This window comes from Genypterus blacodes, unplaced genomic scaffold, assembly GCF_046128005.1.
Source record: "Genypterus blacodes isolate CSIRO-AG114 ecotype Tasmania unplaced genomic scaffold, CSIRO-AGI_Gbla_v1 ptg000024l_1, whole genome shotgun sequence".
Taxonomy (NCBI): domain Eukaryota; kingdom Metazoa; phylum Chordata; class Actinopteri; order Ophidiiformes; family Ophidiidae; genus Genypterus; species Genypterus blacodes.
In genome coordinates, this window is record NW_027466837.1 from 363,228 (window position 1) to 387,500 (window position 24,273).

The following is a 24,273-nucleotide window of genomic DNA, read 5'->3' on the forward strand; positions in this document are numbered from 1 at the left end:
ACCAACTACCAAATACAAAATGAATAGTTTCAATGCTGAGACAGAGAGTTCATCATATACTGTATGTATATATATATATATATGGAACAAATCAATCACCATGGTTGTGCCTTGACTCAAACTTTGTGTTGATGTTGTTGCACTTTGCTGTAATGCTTCTATAAATATCTCCTCCGTGTTGAAGTCTCTGTCTTTTCCTCTCTCCTTTGTTTTCCTCAGGTCAGCCTACCAAATGACTCCAGCTGTGTGGAAGAGATTTTGCGGGTATGTAGCTCTGGCACACACTACACACTACAGACATACACACACACACACACACTTGTACACTAATTGCACTGATTATCAGCTGGTTTTTGTTTGCGCACAAATACCTTGGCGTGACTCTGGAGAGGCAGAGAGAGAGAGAGAGAGAGAGAGAGAGAGAGAATGGAGATCTGTTGGCTTAGGTCAGTGATTATACAAGTGTTTTGTTTCGACATAATGTCATCATGCAGAAATCCTTTCCACTCTTTCCTCCTCTCTCTCCTCCCCACCTTTCATCCCCCCTTCCTCACTCTCTGTTCTCTTTCTGTCCTTTCCTTAATCCCCCTCCTTTCCCCTCTCCCCCTACTCCTCCTCCTCCTCTGCTCTTCTCACCCGCTGGAAGATTTGCAGCCTTAAATCCGAGCACCGTCCCTGACTGCTTCATGTCAAGTGATGTTTCCTCCTGTCTCCCTCTCCCTCTTCATCTCCCTTCCTGTATTTGTCTCCGACCCTCGCTCCCTTATGGCTTCCTCCCCTCGCCGTCTCTCCCTCTCTCCATCCCGTCCCTGCCCTCTGTCGCTCACCCCTGGCGCTCTCTTTCACAAATCAATAAGCTGGCCAACAGGCTGTGTGACAGATAGTGTGCTGTGAGCTGCATGAAAAGCCTTCGTCAATAATATCGGTGCGCTATTGAATTCAGTCTGTGGTTTTTAGCCGTGTCAAGTGAAAAGATCGGGGAGTTCAAAATGTGAGGTGAGGTGAATCAGAGCGCAGGCGTGTGGTTCATTCTTCCCATTCTGTGGCTGTGCGCTTACAAGCCAGCCTTCATACATCAATGTGCTCATGTTTTCACAATACAGAGTAATAATCTGTATCTGATGGGAGTGTGGGAAGGAGAAAATCTGCTCAAACATCAACAGCACACACACACACACACACACAGAAATAATCCATGAGGAGGAGATAAATAGTGCTGGAATGATCTTTGACCGTGGCTCTCAACCCTTTTGAAACAACAAAGCACCTAATTACCGCTCTGCCAACACGCCACTCCATACAAATCTACTATCCTCACACCTTTAACCCTATATTTGTCCTTGGAGTCCATCTGGATACATCTTATTTTACTGAGCTCTTTTCTCAGTATTTCTCAGTATCAAGCACCTTTTTGTTTTAAGGACCACTTGGACTTTTATTCATTTTTGAGCTGTTGTGTCAATTCTTGTGTCAATAAATCAAGCCTTTCCTCCTCAGATTAGAGAGAGTGTTTACAAACAACACTGCCATTACAGCTATCAAGCAAACTGCCCTGCGTGAAAAGCGATCAACAGCTTGAAAGACGTCCCACTCACATGTTGCATCTCACAATTAATGGCAATGTGAAATGTATCTATATTTAGTCTGCTGCTTCCATTGTGCCTCCATTGATTGTGAAGCTGTGCAGTTGTGTGTCGAGCACAGCGTAATGACACCCAGACTATTTTTCTCAGCAGAAGCTTGTAATTAGCAATTGAATTCATTAATATAATTTTAATAAGCAGGATAAGGTGTTCTCACTGGGTGATTATGGTGGAGCAAACCCACACACAGTGATCAGGATTAAACCTTACTTTGTATTCCTTATTTAATTAGTACAATTATTTATTTGTGTGTGTGTGTGTTTGTGTTTGTGAGTCACGGCTCTAGTAACATGCACGCAGTCATCCACAGTCACACAGATCATCAATCTGTCTGTCAAAACACAGGAACTCCTCAATGAGGGGCATGATGATGTCAGAGGAGAGTTGCCTAGCAACACACGATATGTCGTCAGGACAATCACATTACAAAGTGCCGCGCTTAAAAATGCACGCAGATCAGACGTAGGCATGATTCTTGAATGTCTCGGTATGTGCCTCACTAATCCACACACACTCACTCTCACACACACATATACACGTACACACACACACCCCTGTACACATGGAGAGAATGGAGAAATGAGTCATCTGGTGGACATGCGTCATCTACTCCAGAAGGGATGAAGAGGTGTGTGATGGGAAATTGTGATGTCAGTGACCTTTTCTGAACCTTTAACCATCTGACCTCTATGACAGCTGTGTGTGTGTGTGTGTGTGTACGTTTGTGTTAAAGGGAATGTTTTCAACTCATACATGATAATATAAGCCCCAGAATAACAGATTGTATGGTGTGGATATTTATACATGTTATTTCAATGTCAATTACACCAAACAAAGAACAGAAAACGTGTGTGTGTGTGTGTGTGTGTGTGTGTGTAAGAGATGGTGTGAGGGACAGAAACTGCACGGGAGCTTTTATGAAAATCCAGCTGGTGGCCTCACTTTGCTTTGCCAGCAGATTTACCATTACCTGCAGTAACTTTCCACTGTGTGTGTGTGTGTGTGTGTGTGTGTGTGTGAGAGAGAGAGAGAGAGAGAGAGAGAGAGAGAGAGAGAGAGAAAGAGAGAAAGAGGGAGCGAGAGAAAACAAGAAAGAGAGAGAGAACGACAGGCAATGCCTAACAGATTGTACAACTGTTGGACACAGGCACGCACACACACACATGCACACACACACGTGCATCGTTTTAAGTAATTGAAGTGCCTACATATTGCGAGTGTAATGACACTGAGACTGTGATTAGAATAACTTAAAGGAGTCGCTGCCTCACTGTTGTGAAGTGGCGTCAGCTTTTATTTTGGTAAATCAACAACTTTGCGCTAAGTTCACTCTCAGTTCACTCTCAGTTCACGGGTCTCTGGTGTGCCACCGACTCCCCGCTCACCCCCCAGGTTATAGCATACGTTATATGAAAGCTGCTCCAGTGGGGATGCTTCAGCACAACCTTGATTGAATGCTGACTCCACTTCAGTGCATCAAAGACGTAGCAGAAGCGCTGCCTTTTTATACAATCACACCTAGTTGCACTTCAGAAACTGTTCTTGCACAGGTGATGAAAGCAATACGGCAGTTTGTTCTGTTTCAGCCCTTATTTTTCATTTAAGTCAAGTATTTTTATAGACACTTTAAAGATGCTTAAAGTTTCAAGACGGTTAGTCATTTACAGATACAAGATGACACAAGGATTGACTAGAAATTATGCCTGCTTATGTATCCAGCAGACACAGGGCAGCATGAGGGTCCCATTTGTGGTCACAATGTCTGTCCCAATCTCAGTCATGACTAGCAATCTAAAAAATACAAAATCCGTATGGCAGGGAGACATTAGTGCAGTAAAATCCACTCACAAGTTGAGAACGTTGCCCTGCCTCGACCTTCCTGCTCAACCTCATTATTAAAGTTGTTTTGAATCGGGATACGACCACAATGCAGAGAGAATACAGATAACAAGAAAACTTTTTAAAGTACAAGGTGTAAAATCCTGACAAGGGAGGTGATCCAGATAACCAGATCACATTTTAATATTTTAATTAAAAAAAAACAATCCCTTATATCTACAAACCATTCTGCTATAAATACGTTTAGTTTGAGTTTCAGCCAACAACGCGGAACAAAATACTGCACAGCTTTACAAAATGTTATATAGACTGTACTAATGCACTGTATTAATGTGTGTGTGTGTGTAGGAGATGACCCATTCCTGGCCTCCTCCTCTTACAGCCATACACACTCCTGGAAAAGCTGATCAGACCAAATTTCCCATCCCAAACAAGGTTAGTAACGCTTCACTGTCCCACTAACGGGGTTAACCTTTATTTCACCATCATCTAAGTGAGTAATGGTTACATCCCCGTGGTTACGAAGTGGGAATTCAATGTTTGTTTTCTTGAATTCTGCTCATGTTTCATCTGCTCTCACTCACTTCAAACCCACGCCAGCTTATGGATCTCTGCATGTTAAACTACTTCAAGCCTGAGTTCATACATCAGCAGTGTTTATTGTGAACCTGCTTTTATTTTGACATCCTCACAATCTTACCCTTATAGCCGCGAAACTAAGCTCCTCTTTTCTGTCAACTGTGAATATGGAAATGTCAGATTTCCTGCTGAACGCAGACCTTCATGGTTGTGTTGAAGCGAATGTCACCACGCCTACAGCTTAACGGCCCTAACCATGTGCTCTTTTCATCACATGGGTGATTTAATAGGAACTATGAGCCGCGTGTCTTTCTCTCTCCTCCCGGTGAACTAGATTTTGGAATAAATCACTGGCTGTCGCTGCTTTTCCCTGTTGCCTCTCCTAAACACTCTCAGATGAAGCTCTCCCAGTTTGGATTACCTGCTGTTTGATTGATTTCTGCTAATAATCGTAGCAGAGGCTCTGACTGCACTCCTTCCTGTATCCGTGCAGGAGTGCATCTGTGTGTGTACGTGTGTGTGCTGGAAAATTAAAAAGCTTTGAAACAGCTGAAAAACCGTCACTTAATTCTACTCCTACATTCACAGGCAACTCATCATAAAACTAACAGCATTCTGTGGCTTAAAACCTTCAGTCTGCTAATTAGAAGTGATTCATACATTTACTGTGGCAGCGATTGCTGTGATGGAATCAGATTACCGCTGCCTCATTCTGTGCACTGGTGCAAGTGACAGCCAATGAAATTATAATGGTAATTAAGTCTTACATATTTAATTCACCTCCCTGCTGGTTGTCCATAGATGTGTGAAAGTTCAGAGTAAACTGGTCCACACACACACTTATGCATAATACACAAGCGACAACAACGACATCTATTCAAGTCATATGTTTATTAATAGACTCAAATGTGGAATAAACTACAAATTAGCTTCATCAAGTCAGACTGAGACGCAGCACAGCTTTGGTTGATCAGAGTGCAGGTGAGTGTGAAGATCAACAGGCGAGGCCGGTGATGTAATGAGGAGTGAGCCAGAGGAACTTAGAATGCAGAGTAATAATAGAATAATACAAGAACATAATAGCTTCATCTGAATCTAAAAGGCTGAGTTGTACCTATTGATTGTCCATCGATCAATACGTACGATTCTGGAATATCAATAAATGTCTTAGGAAGTCTTTTCATAGAAAGTGTAGCTTAGTTGAGAGTTTTCCGATGTTTTATGCCACCTTGTAATTTTTGATTGTTGAGCTATTTCTCAGTTGAAAACACACATTAAAGGTTATATTCGGCTTTTACTTCAGAAAACAGCCCGAGACGACAGATGGCACTTTCTGTCACTTCAAGGTGCTTCCATGAATCACTTTTGTAATATGCAAGTTAAGTCCACAGCGCTGATGATATAAAAACGGCAAACACAAACACAGAGGCAGTAAATCTGACTCAGGAGGTAATGAATTAGAGGAGACTTGTGATGAATTCAGCCTCCGGCGTCGTGCTAACCTCAGCTGTGCGCTTGAAGAATGAGGTGAAGTGTCGACTCGGAGAGATGAGAAGACGGGAATTCTGTGTAAAAGCATCATTCCACTGCTGTGAAATCAATAATGACATCTGCTTGGTTTATTCATTCATTCAACACATCTCTCTCTCCCCTCTCTCTCTCCCTCTCTCTCTCCCCCCCTCTCCCTCTCTCCCTCTCTGTAGGAGTCGCAGCATGTGACCTCAGGCTACAGCACCCAGAGTAAGTTACCGAGCATCAACACTCGCACATAATCTATGGTGATTAACATCAGCGAGGCCGTAAAGGCGATATCACCCAGAGCAGAATAAAACTCAAAACCTAAGCAACTGATGTTCCAGCGAGCTTCATAGCAGCACAGCTCGGCTCTCACGCTCTCATCTTCCTTATTAAAAACAAGGCCGGTCCGTACATGCGTCTGTAAACAAGCTCTGCTGCCGAGGAGTTCCTCTGAGTGCGATCGAAAGCAACGCAACCGTTTCCACGCAGGCACTCGAACGCACCAATCCCCATCGATCGGATTCAGCCGACGTGTTTAAAGCGGCGCAGTTCAATAAGTCGTCAGCAGAAGCTCGTCTGGCGCTGTGATGTGAAGCCAGGACCTTCTCGCTGTAGGAGGCCTACAAATGACTGTAATAACAACGGGACGTAATTGCTTTATTTGTCATAAGAAACATTAGCAGCTTGAGATATCACAGAAAGTAAACATGTGCTCGTTATTTCTTCACCATAACTAAATTACAGAGAAGTTATGAATTTCAGCGATTCAAGCAATCGCACTTAATGATACAATAATAGCACTTAATTGCTGAAAATGTGCGTGGCTCTGAGCCAAAGTGTTCCTATTGGCAGTCAGTAAGGAGATAAATACACCAGACTCAAGCAGATGTACAGAACCGTACTCAACACTGAGCCGACCAATCAGCAGCCGGCTCCTTACTAACCGACGAACGTCTGGCCAATGAGACGAGAGTTTGAAAGTGAGCAAATATTATTTTAAAAACATTCTGTGTTGCCATGTTAGCAGAGGCTGGATCCTGTTTTTCACTTGACAAATGGGTGTCTTTGTTCTTTAAACGAGGTCTCGCTGTGTGAACCCAACAGAAGCACGCCACACTGTTTGAGAACCCGTGTGTCGGCGCGTAAATGATTAGATTAACATGCGGGAAAGACGGAATTTCAAATGGGGACTTGACTCGAGCCCCAGTAGATAATTTGCACACACACACACACACGCACGCACACACACTAATGAAATAACAGTGGAGCAGGGAGTCATGTTTTCCAGTGTGACAATAATAATACACAGTTACAGTGATTGGAGTCTGGCTCCCTGTCATAAAATCAGTACACACACACATTCTCTCTCACACACACACACACACGCACTCCACACAACCCAACACACATGCAAAGCAGTGTTACTTAAATGGCAACTGTTGTGTTTCAGAGCGATGTTCTGTATCAGCTAACAAGCCTGCTGCTAAACCACCAGCTGCACCACAGAAGTCGTGAGTATCTCCCCCCTCTCTCTCTCGCTCTAATACACACACACACACACACACACATTCTGATGCACTGCCGGCGCCTTTTGCCTGCAGGTAAAAATTAAGCTTGACTCTTGGATGAATTTTCCCTGCTGCGGTTGGCGAGTAGGAGGAGAGAGACACGGCTCGGATCAGAGCAGCCCAATTAATTTGAGGGGAGCCAGGAGCGTATATATTGCGACACCTCTGGCTGCGGCCCACTCCACTTCACTCACAGCGCCGCTCATCGCAGGGTGAGATTGGAAAAGGCACTAATCTGGGCCCGTAAATACGCCTCACAACCCCGACTTATCCGCACGCCCGACCGCAACAAGCCTAATGATTTTTTAAAACGTTTCCAGCGTATCCATTTCAACCTTGTTTCAATCAAAGCGCTCAGGGGCTTTTCTGCACAGAAATGAAATTAAAAAAGTGGAGAAAATAAAGCTCCGCACACAGACTTTGAGATATTAAAACAACACTCTCCGCTCCAGCTCTCCTCCAAATGTTTTGATTCTCCTTTTTTTTCCTTCTTCTTCTTCTCCTTCTTCTTCTTCTTTGCCTGTGTGTGTTTATTAATTTATTTCCGCTCGGAGGGAAACTTTTTCGCGCTCGTATTAAAAACCCCCAAAATTCTTTTCAGCATGACAACTCCTGCATCGCCGCCTCTAATGAGAGTTTCCAAGTGCCAAGTGTGATACATTATTTATACGTTTGGATGAAAGCTCATGTTTTAAAAAAAAAAAAAAAAGAAGTGAATGGTGCCAAAAAATACAAAAAAAAAAGTGGATGCGATTAAGAGCAACCGGTTCATGAGCGAAAGATGATGCAAAGCTCCTGCAAGTGAAGGAAAAGTGGAGGCATCTCAATTAGCAGCTGTGGTGCTGACGGGCTGATTAGAGCTGCAGGTTGGCGTGTGTGAGCTCTGCTTTCCCTCCTCGGCGACTACACAGTTAAATGCTTAATTATGGCTCCATTAGGTTGATGTCTGCTGGAGCTCCATCGCCATTTGTGGCTTATTACTGTATTTCCCCTCCAAAGCTGATAAGCCCTTTTATTTTGATTACTTTTGCGCGCCCCGAGGTGTGTTTTTCCATCTTTGTCTCAAGTATAAATGCTGCTTTGTTTATTAGGGTGAAATAATTATTATTTGTTTAAGGCCCTGCGTTCTTCCTGTGATGCTCAATAGTGTAAAATGCTTAGAATAATGAATAGGCCGCCCTCGTTTTATTCAAGAGTAATTGTGCTGTCGAGGCTAATTGCTGTATTCTTGGCTGAATGTTTCCGAGGTCCAATTGAAATTCTTCTCATTAAGCCAAAGCTCATCCGACAATAATCCTTTCCCAAAGAGGTTATGCACCTTAATGGCACATTAGAAGACAAAACTGAGAGAATTGTGCCATGGAATAGAGAGCGCACACAAACTGGAGAGGACTGGAGTCATGACACATAGACAAGAACGCAGCCTAGGGTTACGTAGCCCAACAACCAGAAAGCACACTGAGTGACAACAGAGTCTGGAATCTGCAAACAAAAGCAATATTGCCCCCAAAACCAGCAAAACATCATCTAATTCTTTAGTTTTGTCTTCATCCTGGCAGCTTCTCCAGTTTGCTCTGTGATGAAGAGAGAGGAGGATTGATACTTTATTTGTTTCTTTGCTTTGGAGTCTAAATTCCCTTCAGCTGCGTGTTGAGCGATTAGTGTTGCGGCGAGTGTCGCTTTGCTTTGGCTTCAGATCGAATTAGGCTCCTCTCAAACTTCCACAAGTAATGACGCTCGACTTCATGTTTAGAAAGGGAAAGATTCCACTTTTTAAAGCAATTAAGAGCATCTGCAGCGTCTAGAAGTGTGCCTGAGCCGACGTCCTCTGCACGTCACGGATGCATTAGTCCATAATTCATTCATATCTGAGTGCCTCCGTCCTCACAGACACTCCGGCACATCTTCCCCTCTCTGGTTTCACTCCTCCTCTTCCCTCCTTTCCTCTCCATCCCCTCTGTCTGCTCCCTCCTCTCCATCACTCACTCTCCGTCTCTTCCCCGTCATTATCATCTCCATCTTTCTCGCTATCTCCCTCTCTCCATCTGTCCCTTCTTATGAAATTCAATATGGATCCATTATTCATTCACTCAAACATATCTATCATCGCCGCGTGCCGCTCTGTACCCTTATCTGCAAATCTTCTCGTATTGTGCTTCAGTTATTCACGACTGGCGCGGTCCCGTCTGAAAACACCACAACACCGGGGAATGTTTTTTAGCAGCGCAAGCACTGACAAGAGTGGATCGTGAGGCAGTAAAAATCCCTTTAGGGGATTCTGCTGTCATAACAATAGCAGTGCCAGCTTAAAATAACAGTAGTTTGTGTGGAGGGTTTATATAAAGCAATAAAACACATGAACTTGCCAATGCACAGTGCATAAACAAAGAGGAAACGGTGCGGTCAGGAGCCGGAGACACGACTTTGACTGGAGGAGAGATTTTCAAAAACAGAGATCCATCGTATTTATGAAATTTGGAAGTTTTTTCAGCGTTCCAGGTCATATTTGATTGAGTTTGCTGGGAATGTAGCTTTTAAAAAAACAAATAAACAAAGGAGGTTTCTGATTTTGCGATGAAGACTTTGCAAAATCTAAAATTTGAATAATAGAGCAACCAAATGGAGGCGTCTGTCCTGATGGACGCTCAGATCCACTCCGAGCGCTCCCTCTCCCTCTCCCTCTCCTTCTTTAGTATTTCCAGGGAATTCTTGGCCGTCAGTCAGGACTTTGAGACAGAAAGTTTCCAGGTGAAATAACAATCAGCTTTTCCTCTCCAATCTCCCAAAAGCTGAACATCTGGCAGAATTTGTGGCGATGAAATGTTCCGTCCAGTGCCTGCAGGAGCCAGAGCTGCTCTCGCTGCGTAATCACCAAGTGAGGGAGGTCAAGGACTCACTAACACGTGTGTGTGTGTGTGTGTGTCTTTGTCTCTGTGCAGAATGCTGGAGGATGACCTGAAGATCAGCAGCGACGAGGAAGATTCAGAGCAACAGGTGAGATCCCTCAGTCGGCCCGGTGGTGCTGTCGAGTTCTTTTTGTAATATCGACAGAAATGTGACTGGAGATCAGGTCAGCTGGGATTTGGAGGCAGCCAATCAGAGCCGTTCTGGGTTTGGGGGAGCAAAGGGAGCTGAACTGTAGAACCAAATCCACTGCAGGTCCTTTAGAGTATTCGTGTATTTACTATCAACAGTTGGTCCACCATCTTGCACCTCAAGGCTCCATCCAGTCTCCCTCACGTCTTCCTGTTGCTTGGGTGGGTTGGTGCCGTCCCGCTGGGTTACCTTGGCTTGATAGTGGCATGGTTGCCGGGGCGATTCTTCTTTCTCTTTTTCCCGTTTTCTTCCCGTTTAAGAAAATTGCGGCGGTGCTCCTCTCTCCTTTAATCACCATCATTGTAGACTAATGATGGCGGCGTTGAGTTCAAAGCGGAGAGCGAGCGGGGGGGGGGGGGGCTCGGTCTTGGTCTTGCCCCCCTTCACTCCCCCTCCCCTCCCCTCTCCTGCCCTCAGATATCTGCACTCATCAAAGAGTCCATTAGATATTTTCTGTTAATGAAAAGATACCAATTCCTCTCATCTGCTTTTAACACTTTTAACAGGCTGCTTTCTGATTATATGATGATGATGATGCCGGAGCTGATAATTATAAATGATGGCGGGTCATTTATAGTGGTTGTGGTTATTATAATTATGGTGAAAGTAGATCTGATAATGAGCTAGTTGTGCGTTCAGAATGTTAACCAGTGGTTCCGTAATCACAGGGGTTAAACATGGAGTCCTCTTTGCTTTAGGATGTAACCGCTCTTATTCTTCTGTCGCTCTCCACGACTTTAAATCTCTCAGAGAAATGCTTCATTTTTCTTCGCCTCTTATGTCTCCACTTTATCCTCCCTAAGACTCCATCGCACAATTTCTCTCTGTGTTTGGATCTTGGCGTCGGCGTCTCTCTTCTCTGCTCGTACGACCAGTGTGAGGCGGAGAGAGAGAGTAAGAGAAAAGCTTCAAGTAAACAAAGAGACAGAGAGAGAGAGAGAGAGAGAGAGAAAGAGAGAGAGGAGACAGAGAGAGCAAGAGAGAGAGAGAGAGAGGGAGGGAGAGAGCGAGAGAGAAAGAAAGGACAAAACAAGTGAAGACAGAGAGTGAGGGAGTAAACGCACAAGAGGAAAACAAAGACAGATGAGACGGACTGATAACGAGAGAGAGGGAGAGAGAGAGAGGGCGAACGAGAGATGAATTCAATGGCATTTTTCTCTGCATGCTGCTAACAGGCTTATAGTAAATGAGCACATGGTGTATTATCAAGCTTTCATAGCCTCAAGTAAAACTCCACACACACTTATAATCCAGTATGTATTATGTATCATACACACACACACACACACACACACACACATGTGCACAGAAGCACATACAATTTACTCATGCAGACTTGTACTCACAAGAACTTTCACAAACAAACACATAAATATGTACATATGCTGACAGTATCACACACACAGGCACACACACACACACGGACACACAGAGACACACACAAAGACAAAGACAAAGACCCACACAGACACAGGCACACACGCACACAGACACACACACTGTCATTAGTATGCTGTAGCACAGTGCTGTGAGGGCAGCAGAGGAGTATGATGAATATGTTTTTGGCACAGAGGAAAGAGACAGGGCGGAGGTAGGGAATTGAAAGAAAGAGCAGAGGCAAGGGGGGGAGTGGGGTGGGGGGGGGGCGTGGAAAAGATGGAGAGAGAGGGGGGAGAGAAAAGTGTGTGTGTGAGAGAGAGAGAAAGAGAAAGACAGAGAGAGAGATGTTTCTAATGACTTTGGAAACGGAGAGAGAAACGACAACCCAATTACTGGATCTCTTTCTCTCTCTCTCTCTTTCTCTCTTTCTCTCTTTCTCTCTTTCTCTCTCTCCCTCCCTCCCCCCCTGTAAGATTGTGATGACAGATCACCTCGGTCAAAGCAAAGTCAAGCTTAAAAGCACACAGTCTTTATATAAAAGTACAGTTGCAGCCTGTTTCTCTTCGGCACACTGGAAAAAATTTAGACAGCTTTCCTGACCGGCGTCCATGAACGCACCGTACAAGCACAAAGCACACGGACTCACACGTGGTCACCGTGACAACATTCACATATGGATGATCACGTGGCTGAAGTGCTCAAATCCTTCACTTAAGAACAATAAAACAATGGAAACTGATCAATTATGCCAAAGTCTAAGACAAAGTACACATTCTGATTGATAAGTTCTGAGCCCGACCCGTCAGTAGTGTTTAAGTGTCCCGTTTTTGCACATCGACACATTTAACTGTGAGTGTCTGCAGCTTCCATGTTCCTGAGGAGCCGGGGGGGTTTGTGCCAGCAGCTCCCACTCTGCTCACCTGAGTGGGAGCAGCTGAGGCTCTGCTCTGAACAAACAGGAGAAGAACTCCAGCCAGGATCCATGTAGACCTCAGATGATGACGTCGTGTCAGCTGAGGAGGATTTTTTTGGACAGCATTTTCATGACACGTCTGTGTGGGGTTGACTTCCTCTAACGTCAATGGCAGAAGAATTGTAGAAACTGAATAACTTCCATTCATTACATGTAGACGTTTAACCTAACAGCATTTATCTGAAATGTTACAAAATCTTCACATTAGGGACATTGAAGCTTTAAGGTCGGTTAGATGAACACACGCTCCTCTGCCTTTCCTTTCCTAAACACATTGCTCCACTAAGCTAACACATAGATGAGATACAACCTTCAGAGGTCACAGTTTGACCTCTGCAAATTAACAAGTAACCATAGCCATCAGACAAAAAACATTTAACAGAACATTAAAAAGCAATTTACTAAGCAATCTCATTTGTGACTAATTGACTGATCTCTTATCAGGTGAGGCAGGTAACATCTACACCTGCTTATTGGTCTTTAAAAGGTTTAGGAGGAAAAGAACGAGCAAAGCGGCGTTTTAGCAGACTAATGGCGGCGCGCCACTAGGGATTCAAACCATATATTTATCTAGGACTGACCTCAAATCATAGTTTCACCGGTTTAATTATGCAGAGCAGAAATGTTCTATAAAGGAAAACTAAAATAGTGGCGTGTGTGTGTTCGTAGAGGACGAGGACAGGTCAGCAGGTCAGAGGTCAAAGGTCAAGACCAACTAGAAAAGCTCAAATCTGAGTGGAGAGATCTTTTATTCTGTGATATTCTGACTCGCCTACATACACACTTAGCTCCCGTGATGTTGTATCTCTACTGAGCAGCTGATCCTGGCTGAGGTAAAGAGCCGCGGTCACGTCCGGGGCGTTTGAGGCGAGCATGTATGTTTGTTTGCTTCCGTCTAAAGCTCAGAGCAACACAGCCGGCAGATAACAGGCGGCAAGGATCCAGCGAGGTGTGGAAAACACCGCTGATCCCAAGTTCAAAAGATTACTGAGTGAGAGTGAATACGCCTGTGCGAGCGCAGGGCAGGTGAGTAAATAAAGACGTCTCCGTTATCTCGCCCAACACGTGGGAAAGGCAAATACTAAATATATCTGTTACGCTGTAGATGAGCGCTGTTACCGTGGAAGCCAGAGGCCAGTGGAATCTGCTGCTCTGCCAAAGCCCCGACAAGCAAAGCCAGACTTTTACAATGTTTGCCTTGAAATGTGATGTGTAGGAAAGATTTAACGGCGTTATTGTGCTGTTTTTGGATCCAGATCTGTAACTCTTGGCCCTCGTCCGAGCGCTTTGCAACGGCCGCTGCGGTTTGATGACACAATCAGCTGGAGAGGAGCAGAGAACGTACGCGAACAAACCCCCTCCAGATGCTCCTCTGCATGGAGTTATGGCTTCAGTCAGATACAGATATGCTCACCGCTGGCTCACTAAACCTTTTCCCTTGACATGTCAACCTGAAACGTCTGCATTTCTTCATGAATCACCATTCTATAGTAACCTGAAGCAGCTCAGTGGAGGTGGAGGAGACGCAGGGTGTCATGAGGACAAAGCACCCAAAGATAACTCATTTTTAAACGCGTTAACCAACATAAGCCAGCATAGCAACACAACACAGTTTAATTTGTGAGTCCAGACGATACTTTGACTGTGACGTCCACAACTTCTGTCTTAGTGCTGAGGTAGAGTTAGAGCATGGATCTACAGACCTGCTGAGGGAAGCAAGTAGCTCTCAAATGCTCCAACTTCAAGTCCTGAAAGCTAGGAAATCTTCAACCATCACCAGCATATCGCTCCTACAGATACACAGAGCAGAAATGTGATGTAATCTTTGGTTGTGGATCCTAAACGGCGGCTTTTTGATGGAAAGTTTAGGCTGCGTGGGAAAAAGTCAGTAGGAAATCTTACAATTTTGCTCACAGAAGAATGATGAATCGCTGATGTGTTTCTGTCTGCATTTGTAGTCGTACAGCTTTATAATACCAATATAAAACTGCACACTCCAACACTGATAAATAGCAAAGATGTGTTGCACTTCTCTGTACTCAAATATGGGATTTGAACCTTTTTAACAGGAGTGAAAGCTTCCATTCACTGCTGTTCTTCATGTTAAACTACTTTATAAAGCGTCTGAGACAAAGTGACAATGTACAGAGGAGGAACAACACACTTTGGTGTATCGGGCCGTGTTACTGCAGCAGCACTAAGCCTGCTGTACATTATTGTGAAGTCTTGTGGAAAAAAGTGAGACGAGCATATGGAGACTTTGCATATAAACTCACAGTGAGAACATTACGTCTCCAAAGCTCCAATAAGTGAATTATCTGGCTGTGTGTTGTTGTGTATAGCGCTCGGCGTTACAGCTGTGTTGTGCTGAATAAATACTGGTTTGTTTGTTCTGTCAAGCATCTTAAATCCCAGTAAACCCATCAGCCGGGCTAAATATATTCACAGATACAGTAGATCATCTCTGCAAGGCTCCCAAAGCCAAAGATCTGAGGAGGTTTGTTGTTGTAGCCTGGAGCTGTGCATCGATCTATCAGAAACTTCACTGCTCCAGTTAATCACCTCGCCCCCAAAGAGAGAGAGAGAGGGAGAGAGAGAGTAAGGAGGAAGAGAGAGAGAGAGAGAGAGAGAGAGAGAGAGAGAGAGAATCAACAAACCAGGTCCCTTTCTGTTTAAGTGATTCCTTCTAATTGTGGAGTTTCAGTGGTTGAAGATGAATTAATGTCTGACGTTTGCAGGGTTTGTGTTTATTGTTTGTTTTGTTTTTGTAATTAATGTAAAAGAAAGGTTTTTATGAATAATGATTGTGATTGAAGTGACAGAGTGAGGGGAAGTGGGTGAGAGGGGAAGGATGGAGGAAAGGCTTCAGTGAGTCACTTCATCAGGCTGCTCCTGCACTGGAAGGAGGGGAAGTGTGAATAGGAGTGAAGGGCTGAACCCCAGATGGAGATCAGGGGGGAGATGAAACCAGGGGAGAGCATGAGGGGGGAGGGGGCACAGGGGGGAGACACAGAGGGGAGGACAGAACGGCCCCCTGCTGTCTCCATCCTTGATTCCTTCTCATGGGGGGCCAATTTTGATTTACAATAGCGTTTAAAGGTTTTGTCTCATCAACTCTTTAAATGCCACAACAAATAAAGAATTCTGGTGTAGAAGAAAAATAAACATTAATGATTATTTTTAGAATATTTTTAACACGACACAATTTCAGGGGCAACGTTTACAAATTTTGGAAAACGGCAATTGACTGTGTTTGTATGACTAATGTGCTTTATTATCTGTGTACTCAGCCTCATCTAATCTAATCTAATCTAATCTAATCTAATCTAATCTAATCTAATCTAATCTAATCGGATCGGATCGGATGCAATATAATCTCAAATAAAGCACATATAAATATAATTGAATCTTATCTCATTTAAAATAATGCGTTTGAATCTAATGTAATATGTTAAATAAAACAAGAACATGTAATCTAATTCCAAATGATCTAATCTCATGTAATCTAATCTAACCCCTCAGGTAAGAGTGTATCAATAGATGTGATCCAGAATTGACTGAAATAATTGATTCTAACGTGTATGATACATAACTGTGTGTAATCATCCTCACTGCTTATCACTGAGTTATTGATCACACTGCAGCTGTCTGAGGCAGCTGTGTGTCATGAAGGACAGACACACACACACACATTGACGTTCACCGTGTGTGTCACGCTTAATTTTCAACCTACAGACTGACGGGGTAGTGAAGGGTTAATGATGTATCTCTACACAGACGAGTTGAAATGCAACCGAGCAGCAGTAAACGTGTGTGTGTGTAGGTTAAACTGAACCGCATTAATAATGTATACAATGTGTGTGTGTTTGTATTGACAGGTGTCTGACAAGCCCAAAGCCAGAGGACCGGCCCTCAGGTAACTAACACACACACACACACACACACACACACACACACACACAGACTCTATAATGTGCTTTGGTTCATTAGTGCCACACGTCTATTGTGGTTGAACCAGGATGTATATATTTAACATAAATCCATAACATGAACACTTGCTACTTTGCTTTACCGCTCAATGAAACGTGATGTGTGTGTGTGTGATGTGTGTGTGTGTGTCTGGATTGATGGTGATTTACCCGTGTCATGGTTGATGTGGGCTCATTTGCTGGCTTTTCTCTGGTCGTTGATGAAAGCGGCGCTGAGTTCAGGGTTAAACGTCGACGCCTGGGAAATAAACTTCACGCCGTTTGTCCAAGGTTATTACTTTAGCAGATAAATACACACAGCCGACGCAATTTAGAGACTCTAACACCTCCGTTTGAAAAGGTAAAATGGTTGAGGTTATTTAACAGAGACGCTGTTTAACCTCCCGAAGTCCCAGCTCGTTTTTAATTAACCTGTCGAGTGCCACCACGCAGATTTATACATTGGAGTTTTCATGTAGGAGTCTGGCTTTTATGTGCCAAAGCTGGCTTGGGTTTGGAAATTTAGCATGTAAATATTGAGAGTAGATGAATTTGTAACGGAGGGAATGAAGCTGTTTAGTCGTGCAACATGCTGCAAATGTTTACTCTAGATTTTCTTCAAGTTTGTGTGAAAATATGACAGGTGAAGTGACTCCAACTTCACACTTATTAGGAAGAGGAACAGCTTCACCTCACTGTGGCGAGTTGTTAAATGTAATCAAAGTTGTTTTCTCAGACTTCTAATCTTTGTTGCTTTCTGAGCATGAACGTGTCGCGTGTCTAATTTATTAAAACATCTGTGCTAGCAGGTGCCGACTCCATATCTGCACTCACACACTCAAACCTGTGACATTTACATTACACAGCAGATGTCGTCTATAGTCACTGTTTGTAGCCGTAATCCTCCCGAGCGTCTGCGTGCTTCCTCACCCTGGATTATTAAAGCTGAGCCATAAACCCTGTGTACATATAATCATACATAAATATATGAAGTCACTGTGAGACATCTATGACTGAACGCAAGAATGAAGTCGACACACACAGTCTGACGCAGGTTTCAGTGTGAGCTTTGACGCGTCTCATCCATCTACAGACAGAGACCATATGGTAAACATATGGATGCATATTAAGGTGCTTGTATTGTTGAAATAAAAAGCTTTGGCAACTGTGAACTTACAGTGTTAACACCTCCATTCATGCCAGACATGCACACACACATACATGCACACACATACATACATGCACACATGCACACACACACATTCACACACATACATACACATTTACACACACACACACACACACACATTCACATATATACAGTATGTCCAGTATACATATACATATTCATGTAGGGAGGCAGTAGCTCAGTGGGTAGAGCTTCCGCTTGGGAACCGGAGGGTTACCGGTTTGAGTCCCAGTTTGAGTCCCTGCCGAGGTGCCCCTGAGCAAGGCACCCTCAATTGCTCCCCCCTCTGCGAAGGGTGGTAATGTAATGGAAGTCGCTTTGGATAAAAGCGTCTGCCAAATGCTCGTCATGTAATGTGATATAATATAAACACGGCATAGTAAAACATTCTAAATAATAATAATAGTATGAGTAAAATGCTGCATGTTCAGACAGTATAATATTATATATATTTATATATTAGTCCTGCTGGTAGATTTGTTTGGTTTTAAAGCTCGTAGCCGTTTCTTAAAGGGGACATAGTGTGCGTTTTGTTATTTTCCCACATTTTTATTGTGTAATGTTGTTACATTACGAGCCAAGAGGAATTGCCTCCAATAAGCTAAACCCGTGGGTCCGGCCCGGCCCAGACCGAGGAGTCCATTACTTCCATTACATGTTGATGTCATAACGTAACACACTGAGCTAAGGCCAGCCTGTGCTTCACACTCAGGCATGATAACACACACCAACACAATCAGACTTTACACACAGAGCTTTAAAGAGACAATAAGAAATACATCTAGAAATAAAAACCTTTTCACTCAGTGTGTCTGGTGGTGCTGCAGTAAGCACATCCCTGCATTGCCAAGTGTTCAAAATAGTCTCCTAAATGAAAATCAGCTCACTGTGGTAAATTTGTAAGAACCTTCAGCGATCAACCTTCATTAAGACGTAATGAAAATAAATCCCCACATCTCGTCGTCAGCGGGGGATCGACTGGGTGAATTCCAGCCTCACTGGAAGAAGAATTCATCTCATTTCAAAGTGAAATGTGAGGCAGAAGCTGTGACTTTGTCCTGCAGCTGGAGGAACGTCAGCCGTCGCCTTGATTTAAGCTTGGGGAGATTCAGCAGCAAAGGTTGTCTGAATATTGAGACGGCTTTACTTCTTAACATACATCTTCACGCCGTTGATGTGATGTGTTTAGATTTTACGCCTCAATTTAGATTCATTACTTCCCCGTTTGTGACACCAGAATCTTATGTAAACAATCCCGATGAGTCCTGGAGCTCTTAGTTCAGACTAAGAGGCAGCAGACGATGTAGAAAGATAAAGAACGACTTTGAGCCTCTTTGTTCTTCTCTTTTATTGTATTGGCGAGTCTCTGTCATTTCATGCCTTTCAACTGCTCCCCATTTATCACAAGGTGACTCACTGTGAGGCATTATGCTCTATTGGTGACTGCTGGCATTGTAACCTTGATCATAGTATTACAAATGTTAACGTTATCTTTTGTTACGTCGGCGGAAAAATGGAGGAAAGTCGTGTAAACAGACGATTCTGTCGCCAAGATCAATTTTTCATCAATTCATTCTTTGCCTGGAATTTATCGTAAGGCACTAACTGGTGTAAAAGGATCTAAAAATCTTTTATAAATGAGGCTTGTTGTGTTCACAGTCTGAGGGCATTAGTATTCATGCGTGTGTGTGTGTGTGTGTGTTTGAGAGAGAGAGAGACAGACAGTGAAAGTGTGAGTGCGCCGTGTGTCTGCGTGTGCCCCGGGCCATGTGTTACTCTGCTACCGCTAATGAGCCCATTCACACTGCAGTGCAATCTACTGAACACCACACACACACACACATACGCAGACATGCATGCATCCACGGGGAAGCTGGGACTGGAGATGCTGTGAGCGATCCACCGGCTATATCCCCCATGGAAAGCATTTTTCAGAACCTTGCAATCTCACCCACATAGCAATCATTATTCCACTACCACACACACACACACAGGCACACACACACCCACACGCGCACACACACAGCCCATATCATTTTTATGTTTCTGATCTGTGCTCTGGCGTCTTTGTTCTTCTTCCCGTCCTGCCTTTTCCTGTCTTTATTTACAATCTGCATCTTTCATCAACAACATTCATTTAGCGCTCCAATCTGACTGCGTCTAATCATTTAGAGGCATTTATGAGCAGCAGCAGAGGTGCTAAGTGGCTTAAGTAATAGTGGAAGGGAAGGCAGTATTGTGTATTCTTTTTGTTCACGTTAGTAGGGAGGGTTTATCTGCAGCCGCTGAGTGAAGGCCGGCTTTATTCATTTGCCAAAAGCTAGAAATCAATAGACTTAAATCCTTTCTCCTCCAATATGGCTCAACAGAGACATATGTAATTGATCCATAATAAAACCATGCTGATGATATTGCTTATTCTAGCAGTTGGTTTTGTTTAAAACAATATGGAGCTCAACAGAACATTGTTGGCGCGCAGGAAGAAATCTGTTTTCAGTTAAGAGTCAATTATAGGTCAGTCAAAACAAATTCCATCGATACTTTCTCTGGTCTCTGCGGCTCCACTGTGAGGTTCCATTCACTGTGCCAGCAGAGGATTGGAAGTCAGGGGTGTTTGCTCCCATAGTTTAGATGTTTTCACCAAAGCCTTCTGGTCTCAAATGGCACCAAAGGGCAAAGGGAGAAACCCAAGCTCAGTCTCAAGGCGAACCCCTGCAGAACAAACTGTACGGTTTGAGTTCAGACTGTCATTTAAACATCATCTTATCATGTTATAAGTCTTAAAAAAATCTGCAGATTGAGATCATTGCATAAACTAGTTTGTCCTGCAGAAAATAAAAAGAGAAAAATGCTTTAGAACATCACAGCATTTGATAAAAGGTGCCGTTTGTATATAAAACTCCATCTGCTACTGCTGAATCAACTACAGCAAGGCATTCTGGGTATTCCTTTGGACATTAGAGCATAAGTGAGTCTACAGTCACCATCCATCTCCTCTGCTCCTCTGTGACATCATTCTGTCCCATTCTATTGCTTGATCATCGGTTACCTGATAAGCTCAACTGACTCTAATCAATCCGCTGACTTCCCTTCACGTTCAATCCCAATCAGCAGAGATGAGAGCGATCACGTCTCGCCGTCGGTAAGCGTATGTGATCGCCGCCATCAAACGCTGTCGCTCCTTACTCTCCACGTGGAGGTATGGAAACATATGAAAGTCTTCCCCATGGTATCGCCCCAGGCACACACACACACACACACACACACACACACACACACACTGTTTCAACCGCTGCACTCCGTGAAAAGGTGAAAACGTTATATTTTCCAGACGTTACATTTATAATTCATTACAGACTCAGTATATTAGAGACGTACGATGTGTTTGTCAGATAAATGTGAGGGATTTAAGCAGCACTGGATGTTCATCTGACAGAGAACACAGAGAGCTGCAGAGGTATTCAGGCTCTGGGATGATTTAAGAGTACCAGCTCTCCCTCCAAAACAAACTGTGTGTGTGTGTGTGTGTGTGTGTGTGTGTGTGTGTGTGTGTGTGTGTGTGTGTGTGTGTGTGTGTGTGTGTGTGTGTGTGTGTGTGTGTGTGTGTGTGTGTGTGTGTGTCCAGTCCATGTATTTCTGTTACTGGAAAACTACACATATATTTTACTTCTTCTTAAAAGTATAACATGTACACAAGCTGTTGGTGTAATAGAAACTAAAACATTCTTCATTAAAGTACCATGACTTTCTAAATCTCCTCTACAGTCTCACTGCACACACACACACACACACACACAAGTAAACGCACACTCTGACTTACATAAACACAGACACATGTAAGTGTGGACACACACAGGCAAGCCAACACACGTGCACGTGCTTGAGTGCACACACACACACACACACACAGAGGGAGAGTGTGAGTGATTGAGAGAGAGACAGAGAGTGAGATTGTAAAGCCAGCTGTGCAGTGGGAAACCCTGCCAAGTTGAGCGAGCTGAAGGCAGATGATAAGATGACAGATGAAGAGAGCCCAGATGGCCTCCTCATCTTCACTTTACACTCACGTAATACCATTATAATGTCGCATGTTTTCATTCACCTCTCTGCTAATTTCATGGACCTGTGTTTACAAGTGAGAGCTTGACTGAAGCTGCCCGCTGTCAGCGTTGTGCCTCTGCTCCCTGGCTCAGCTCCTCTAATGGCAGCGCTGAGCCACAGCCGCCTGGCTCACAGCCACGCGCTCCATTGTCTTTAGAGTTTGATCAATTCACTTTCCCACCGCAAGTGATTGGGAGAAGAACATAAAGTGAAAGTGTCTGTTGTCTGTTGATTGTCCTCCTTATGTTCAAATGCTGCTGGTTAATCTGCGGTGACACAAGGCCGACTGAGCCATACATCACAGCTGGACTCTGAGGGCCTAATGACATCAAGCTGCACTTCCTTTACATTTACCACTCTGTGTGTGTGTGTGTGTGTGTGTGTGTGTGTGTGTGTGTGTGTGTGTGTGTGTGTGTGTGTGTGTGTGTGTGTGTGTGTGTGTGAGGCCGTGTGGACGGACATAGAGCCACTGAGCCAGGCGATCGATACCTAAACAGTGTTTCAGAAACACTAAAGCTCCTAACGTTAGAGTATAAATACTGACACTATATTCCTCAATAGCAATACTTGACATACTTGATATCTGCTGCTATGTGACTTAACCCCTGAAGTCTGCAAGCATATATATTGTTATATTGTTATATTGTTGTCCCTTCCAACAATTAGACAATGTTTCATATCGATCTCAACTTGGGCCAGGAGCAGCAACAAAAGGAGAATGACATCTAGAACCAAACCCCTTAAGAACACAGCAGGTGGGGGCGGGGCCAAGGAGGAGGCTGATGCGATCAATACAGAGATGAGACGCCATGGCTGAACACGCAGCGTCTTATGGTCCACTCACAAATACCTAGAAGCATCCTGACATGCTAGCTTGTCATCTGTCCCCGTCTGCTGCTGCGGCGTCTGTCTGAACGCTTGGAGGACACGTGTAGGACAGATGCTGCACTCTGATCCACATGGAACAGGGTTACAGTTCTCAGGTGTCGTTCCAGCCGGTTCTCCTCCTGACCTCTTTGGCGCTGGGCGGCTGTGACTGTTGTCTGGTTTACGAGCGGGCCTGCCTGCTGAAGCTACCTTAGCTTAGCTGCGGCTCTTAAGCATGCAGGCGCCGTGGGTCTTGCGAGGCCCACTGGACGTATCAAACCAACAGATCACTTTGTCGGGCCTGTGCGGCTTCATTTCCCCTGTTGTGCTCCTGATTTTATCGCACAAATAAACAGACAGACACCAAAGCCTGCGCTGGAGTCTGAAGATCTGACAAAGGCTATTTTGTAAGACTTATCTCTGTTACTTACGCAACACACAGGCACACAAACACACACACAGGGGCGAGAACGTGGATTGAGTGAAGGCTCAGGGTGAACAAAACACTCATGTAAATATATAGTAGCACATAAATATATTGATTGGAAACATTGAGGAGATGTAGATTTGATGAGCCTTTATAAATCTTTGTACTGTGTCTTATTCTACATCACTATGAGGACCTAAATGAGGACAAGAATGGGAACAATGTGGACAATGTCTCCTGTCTGACAGTACAGATTAGCATCACAATAAGAAATAAGAAGCTCAGTCCCCAGCACATGAACAGTGACATGATGTTTGTTACTCATCGCACAGTTGGGAGACAAAGGGACCGGATTCGTCAGTGACCGCGGCGGCGGCGTGTTGCAGCTTGTAATTGATTCCACATCAGCGGAGTCATGGAGCCACATTACAGATGCGTCCGTTCTGTTCATGCTATTCATAAGTATTCAGTCACGTATGATGGTTTAAAGCAGCAGTCTGGTAGATTGCAGTTGGTGAACGACTCCCTCCGTCCCCGTCTGTCCTCTCCTGACAACACGACATGAATGACAATTAAGGCAGAGACACCCCTTGTGGTGAACGCTGGTATTTTAGGGGAGTTTGAAGTTGTCAGATTCCACCTACAGGGGGCGCTAGAGAGAGTTTACACTGCAGGGAGGCACTGGGGATGACAGCTAATTCTTTTTTTAGGTTTTAAAAAGTTGCATGCTTAACTCCAACTTCAATAAAAGATGAGAATTTATCTAAAATGTCCAGCAACACGACCGCCTGTCAGTCTGCACCATCTGGTGTTGCATCTTAATTTGGCACTGAAGCAGCATTAAATTAATTCTGACGATGACTGATTCCTGGGGAAAGACGAGCCGAGCGAGCCAGATGTAAAGCTTTCAACACACGTTCTCATTATCTGCTTTCATCTTCTTCTTCTTCCAACACGTTGTGTTTGTGGTGCCAGAGTGAGAGGAAGACGCCTTCACTTACCAAACACAAACACATTACCAGAATAGAGAGAGAGAGAGAGAGAGAGAGAGAGAGAGAGAGAGAGAGAGAGAGAGAGAGAGAGAGAGAGAGAGAGAGAGAGTCCATCCACTGCCAAGGGAGAGGA

The 24,273-nt window shown here is 44.1% G+C and overlaps 1 protein-coding gene and 1 long non-coding RNA gene across 2 annotated transcripts in view; both read left to right on the top strand.

The window, feature by feature from the left end:
• The first annotated feature begins 226 nt into the window (after positions 1-226).
• Positions 227-5,794, top strand: LOC142992917 (uncharacterized). Its single transcript, XR_012961085.1, has 3 exons — positions 227-264; positions 3,831-3,917; positions 5,765-5,794. It is a non-coding gene; the product is annotated as an uncharacterized LOC142992917 (long non-coding RNA).
• Positions 5,795-10,077: 4,283 nt separating this feature from the next.
• Positions 10,078-24,273, top strand: part of aff2 (AF4/FMR2 family, member 2) — a 39,841-nt gene continuing 25,645 nt past the window's right edge. The window contains exons 1-2 of the mRNA XM_076143402.1: positions 10,078-10,141; positions 16,475-16,512. Coding sequence (XP_075999517.1) covers positions 10,088-10,141; positions 16,475-16,512 — 92 coding nt within the window. The 5' untranslated portion in view covers positions 10,078-10,087. The remainder of the gene's footprint in view (positions 10,142-16,474; positions 16,513-24,273) is intronic.